General features: G+C 46.1%; 1 protein-coding gene across 2 annotated transcripts; it reads right to left on the reverse strand.

Annotated features, from left to right (window-relative positions):
• Nucleotides 1–1030: 1030 nt before the first annotated feature.
• LOC115764016 (translation initiation factor IF-2, mitochondrial) lies at nucleotides 1031–3644 on the reverse strand. Of its 2 annotated transcripts, none has more exons than XM_030706845.1 (5): nucleotides 3433–3644; nucleotides 3117–3249; nucleotides 2487–3055; nucleotides 2012–2431; nucleotides 1031–1947 (listed from the first exon to the last, which is right to left on the reverse strand). In XM_030706845.1, the coding sequence occupies exons 1-5, from the start codon at nucleotides 3535–3537 to the stop codon at nucleotides 1114–1116; spliced, it is 2061 nt and encodes a 686-aa protein (XP_030562705.1). In that variant the 5' UTR covers nucleotides 3538–3644; the 3' UTR covers nucleotides 1031–1113. The 2 variants fall into 2 exon arrangements, with proteins under 2 accessions (XP_030562705.1, XP_030562706.1); XM_030706846.1 differs by having other exon boundaries at nucleotides 3117–3230; nucleotides 3433–3486.
• Nucleotides 3645–6076: the final 2432 nt, after the last annotated feature.

Raw genomic sequence — 6076 nt, forward strand, 5'->3', positions numbered from 1 at the left:
ATATACTTGGTGGATATTGCGATTAAGTTTAACTACAGACTAATAACTAATTAAATTCCAAAATGCTAAAAAAAAAAACTAGTTTCGATGAAATTTAATTTGTTTATTGTTGTGACTGCGAACTAAAAAGAAAAACATGTTGAAAACGAACATATCAAAAGTTAATATCAGCTATCCTTCATTTTGAACGATTTAATAAATCGGAATTCAGGTCTGCATAATGTTGAAAATGTTTCATAAATTGAACTAGGAATATCTCTAAGTAATTCTAATGTTTCTTAATAAGTGTTCCAGATATGTAGAGCTTTTCGCATACGCATAGACCGTCTCCGAAAGGTCCTTAAGTAGAGATTCACGTTATGAACATTACATTAGCCCAAATTCAAAATTTGTCCCAGTGTTTAGTTAGTTTAATGAATTCCAATTACTAAAAATAAATCATTTTTATCAGCAGACCGACCGACCACGAGGGAAAGTTTCTTCCAGTTAGCTAATAAGTAACTATGTCGCAGCGCGAAATAAAAAAATCCGCAATATTCAAGGCAAGGCATTTTAGTGCGATTATAAGTATAAAAAAATAAGTATGTGTGTAATGTAATATAGAATGTGCGATGTGTATTAAATAAAAAGAGCTCATTCATAAATGGGAGAACTAAGCGCTAATTGGCCACCCCCAACGGAAATCGTTTATCAGAAAGGCGAGAAGAATACGTTCTGGTCTGGGGCACTGGCTATGCTTCTTGCTGCCTTGCTGTGGGTTAACTCCAATTAGCATTGCTTTGACCCATTTAGACAGCTTCCGTCATGGCATGCATATATGGACAGCCAGGGGCGCACGCAGTCGCTGTCGCAGCTGTCAGCGGCTTATCGGCGACAGTTCCGCTGCGGCAGCGGCGTTATCCTAAGCGCTAGGCATGTGGGTGAAGGGTGGCAGTGGCAGAGCCCCAGCAGCAGTAAGATCAACAGGAAGTCGGATAGTGGATTTGTTTTATATACTATACAACAAATATATAAAATACAAAACTATAGATATATGCATATGAAATGGCGATAACAAACGAAAGCAGCGGCAACAATAGAAAAGCAGCCAACCAGCTACCAAGCGGCAATTAATTAAAAGCCAGGATCCCAATCCGTTTGCTGCGCCTCCATGTGCGTGGTATAGCATTGCAGTGTATCGCCTGGCTGTGGGAGCACCTTGGCATCTTTAAAGCGCAAGCCGCATTCCACGTCCTTTTTAACCGAGTCCACCTCGTTCTTCAAGTGACGCATTGACTCCAAGGTGCCATCGTAGATAACCTCGCCGTCCCTTAGCAAGCGAAACCTTTGGGACTTCTTGAGCACGCCCTTGGTGCAGCGGCAACCGGCCACTGGAATTTCTTTGCGGCCCTCGTTGATGAAGAAGTGCTGCAGCACATTGGCCTCGCCCAGATGCTCCTCTACCTCCACAGCGGGCAGTTGGCTGCTCAGCTGCTCCTTGAGATCATCGATCAGGCGGTAAATGACATTGTAGCTCTTGACCTTCACATCCTTGGCCAGCTTGGCCTGTGGTGTTTCCACGGCAAACGCATAAATGATGGCATTAAAGGCCTTGGCCAGCTCGAGATCACCTTCCGTGACATTGCCCACGCCGTAATGCACGATGTCCAGGCGGCAGCGATCGTTGCTATTGTAGGTTTCCAGCACATCCAGTATGGCTTCAACTGACCCATGGACATCGCCCTTGATGATGACGCTCACGCGTGGAATGCCGTCATTCTCATCGACCTGCTTCACACGCTGACCGCCACGCATCCTAAAGTGACCGGCCAGGCGGCGAGCCTCACGCGCTGCCCGGTACTTTGCTTGATGTTCCTCCTCTTTCTTGCGGATTTCATCGCTGCTCAATTCGACTTTCGCCAGTTGTTCCTGGTGCTCGCGATATTTCAGAACCGAATGCGCTTTTTTCTACAAAATTAAAAAAACGTTCAAACAAGAACGTGGAACATACTTTTTGATGCACACAGCTCACCTCCGTCTCTACCTCCAGTATCAGCTCGCCAGCCAGAGGCAGTTCACGCCATCCGAGTATTTCCACAGGCGTTCCCGGCGCTGCCTCTATCATGGGTGTACCATTGTGGTCGAACAGACCACGAACTTTGGCATGGGCCAGGCCACTGACCAGCACCGAGCCCTTGCGCAATGTGCCCCGGGTGACAATGGCCGTTGACAGCTTGCCGCGGCGTGGATCAGTCTTGGACTCTACCACAATGCCTTCCACAAGACCCGTGGGATCTGCTTTCAGGCCCATCAGCGTAGCCTGCGTGCTAACTGCCTCGGCCAGGAGCTCTAAGTTGGTGCCTTTGAGCGCCGAAATGGGTATAACCTGGACGTCTCCGCCGTGCTCTTCCAGCGCCAAGCCCATTTGGGCCAACTCACTTTTGCTTTTCTCCTGAAATCCGAAGTTATTAGTGTATATTTGCTGTATATAACAATTAAAGCCTTACGATATTTGCTTCGGGCTTATCAATCTTGTTCAGCGCCACAATTATGGGCACCTCTGCCTCTTTGGCCAGCTGGATGACCTCGCGGGTTTGCGCCATAACACCATCTTCGGCGGCTACAACGAGCACGATAATATCTGTGGCAATAGCTCCACGTGCACGCATTGCACTGAATGCCGCATGTCCAGGGGTGTCCAAGAACGTGACCTTTTCGCCGTTCTCGAGTGTAACCGTAAAGGCGCCAATATGCTGGGTAATGCCGCCCGCCTCGCCAGCGGCCACATCTGCACCACGCAGCGAATCCAGCAGCGTGGTCTTGCCATGATCCACGTGACCCATCACCGTGACCACAGGCGGACGGTGCTTGAGCAGTTCCGGCGGAGCTGGCGGTCGTGGCGACACATCACGCTCCACGTGCTCGTCCTCAACACTTGACTCAGGTGCTGACACTACTCGCGTTTTAACGCCCAGCTTCTTGGCAATGTTCTGAATTATCTTCAGATCCTCCAGCTTGGCGCCTGCCTCAATGTTGTCGGCGCCGGGCACATACAGCATGGCCTCCTGCACATCGTCTACGAGGTAAGGTGGAATCGTGTTAGCATCGTTTATTTCTACTCCCAATATGCCACTTACCCAAAGGTCGTTGCAGTGTCTTGGCCAGCTGTGCGACGCTCATGTATCGCCAAATGTCTGTCGTGCCGTGGGCGGCTGTTGCATTGGAAGATTGCAGCTTCTTGGGCGAGTACTCTATAATTCGAGGCGATTTCTACACAATTAGTCAGTGTGTTCCACGCAAAAGGATTCGTGTTCATAATAATTAAAGGGTAACTGGGAAAGTAGTTCTATCATTTGGAATCTTAATCTCACATAAGTGTGACGTCAGAACAAACGATACTGCCGATTCTCTCTGCGTTACCTCTTGCATTTCATTTATTTTGATTGGTCTCACCTTCTCCTCAGCTGTCTTGCGGCGCTTGAGTCTCGTAACGCCGGTATGAAGTTGCCGCTGCCGCAGCGCGCTGCCCAGTCGAAAAATGCAACTTACTTTAAGCATTTTGCGCTCTTCAATGGTCTTAGAGTTTTACTTTAGACCTATATACATTAGATTCTTTTAAAATATTGTAGTTATTGTGTAATTTATCGCACTATTTCCCTAAGCGAGGTGTTCTGTTTTAGTGTGCCCGAGCTCGATAAAAGCAGGAATACTGCAAATTATAGGTTGGCAGACTTTAACCATTATTTAAGTTAGCCCTGGTTTTCGCCGTTAGCTGAGTTGCTCATATAATTCAAATGAATTATATAAAATTATTCGGCATCACGAGAATTTGATAATAATCCAACATATACATTTGTTTAACGTAATTAATGAAAAATTTATTGTGACACTTCGATCTAACCACGGTCACAAAGAGTGTCAGACAGAAATGCGTCCGAATTCGAAAAAAGCGATACTGCTTTGTGGCGGTTCTCCGATAACTCATCGCTACCTCAAGCATTCGGATATGTATCTCAGCCGTGGCAACAACCCTAAACGGTTATAATTGTTAGCAGAGACCAGAGCCCGCACTAATTCAACAAGTTCACAAACCATATCAAGAAAGCTTTCTAAAGTTGATACGAGTCTTGGCTAAATAAGTACAGCTTAAAGCTTATTAGCCAAGTTTCAATCGGGCGGCTGTCCCAAATAAATTGACTTATACAAATTTTAATTTTATATGCTGATCCCGATGCGATAAGAGATTGTTAATAATATATATATGCTGATATCGATGACTCAGGAATAAATCGTTATTCATTTCCAATAGGTTCAAGTACGAGCTGTATTCGTAGTGTATGGGTTTCCCCCGTAAAGGATCGTTGAATATATATTTTTTAATTGCGTGCGCGTCAATCAGTGTCAATCAGGCCGTGTGCTCTGGCTGGATAGGCCTGGGGCCCTTCCGCGCACATGGTCGAGCTACTGTTTCTCCTGGCCGACACTGAATGCCACTTAATTCGGTTTTGAAGCGAGTTGCATGTCAAAATGATTGCTCTTCTACAAACAGCGCATCTGTGTTTGAATTATGATGGAGCGCGCAAATATTCCAGATGCAAATATTTGCGCAAAACTACACACACACACACAGATACACTGATACACACACGCACACCAAGTTGAAGTGCAACATGAAGCGGCAGCAGCACAGTTGCCGGCCAGGCGCAGGACGCCCACTAGCACCCCATCCTCCCCCCGCCTCCGCCCAATCCGCCCACCCAGCCCCCGCCACTCGCACGACCCACGACCCACTCTTGACGGGCGACTAATGGCAGTGAGCTGTAGCGCCAAGCACTTTTGAGAATGTGTAACCGGCACTGACTGACTTTCTACTCGTATCTGGCTGGGGAGGATCCGGGCCAGGACCAGGGCCGGGCCAGGTTTGACTGCAATTCGTTTGGCCGGAGCCAACATTTGCCGCTCCCGCTGCTGCCGCTGCTGCTGTGGCAGGCATCCGTTGCCGGAAATATGCTTACAAACGCTCCACGTACGGAGCTCGGCATGGCATACAGGGTGCCCCGCCAGGATGAGCAGACGCACGAGGGAGTGAGGGGGGGGGGGGGGGCCTCTGGCCGACTGTGCGTTTGTTTGCTCAGCAGCGCAGAAGACGAAAACGACGCCAACGATGACGTCGGCAGCGACGCCGACGCAGGGAACTCAAACAAAATATAACAGTTGGAAGAAGCTGCTCCCGCTGCTGCCGCCGCTGCTCCTCTGCTGCTGCTGCTGTTGCTGCAACGCGCACAGAAAAAGTTTACAATTTATCTAGTAAAATGTAATTAGGATCCTGGCGCAGGCTCCCCATACCCCTATCACATCCAACTAGCGCACCGAAAGAGCTACGGGGTATCAGAGACAGATACGGAAACCGAGACGGTGGCAGAGGCCGAGACAGAGTCGGAGGCGGAGTCGGAGGCGGAGTCGGAGGCGTAGTTGGAGTCTGGGGCCTTTCTTTGCTTTAAGTTGCAGCTGGTTGTTCCTAAGTAAGTCGATTGAGAGGATGGCACAATCACATTACCAGCCTTATAGACACGCGTGCCGTTGCATTTAAAGCCTTTAAACTGCCTTAGCCAGATGAATTATATAATCAGAAGAACTAAATATTAAATGGCTACCTATTACAGCTAATTCACAGACTTGCATTTAACTTTGGCAATGATTTTATTATTCATATTATTACAATTATTATTATTATTATTATTATTATTATTATCAATATTTATTATTATTATTATTATTATTACTATAATTATTATTACTATTATTATTATTATTATTATTATTATTATTATTATTATTATTATTATTATTATTATTATTATTATTATCAATATTTATTATTATTATTCCTGTTATATTTATAAATATAAGTTGGGTATACGCTAAGAATAGCTAGTCTAGTCCACTCGGACTTCTAAAGCTATCCTTATGAGAGTTAGCTTTGTATTTGACCGGATCGGAACCCCATATAGATGGTATCTACTTTTAAAGTATATCTTATGTATGCTGGTAACATATTGATATATATCGGTATATCGGTTATTGCTTTATAGATACA

This window comes from Drosophila novamexicana, unplaced genomic scaffold, assembly GCF_003285875.2.
Source record: "Drosophila novamexicana strain 15010-1031.04,08,12 unplaced genomic scaffold, DnovRS2.1 tig00000817-arrow-arrow-pilon, whole genome shotgun sequence".
Lineage (NCBI taxonomy): Eukaryota > Metazoa > Arthropoda > Insecta > Diptera > Drosophilidae > Drosophila > Drosophila novamexicana.

Coding starts and splice junctions, on each gene's coding strand:
- LOC115764016 (XM_030706845.1), bottom strand. CDS start 3,537: ATGCTTAAAGTAAGTTGCATTTTTCGACTGGGCAGCGCGCTGCGGCAG. Junction 2,432..2,486: donor ATAAGCCCGAAGCAAATATC/GTAAGGCTTTAA, acceptor TTCGGATTTCAG/GAGAAAAGCAAAAGTGAGTT. Junction 1,948..2,011: donor TACTGGAGGTAGAGACGGAG/GTGAGCTGTGTG, acceptor TTAATTTTGTAG/AAAAAAGCGCATTCGGTTCT.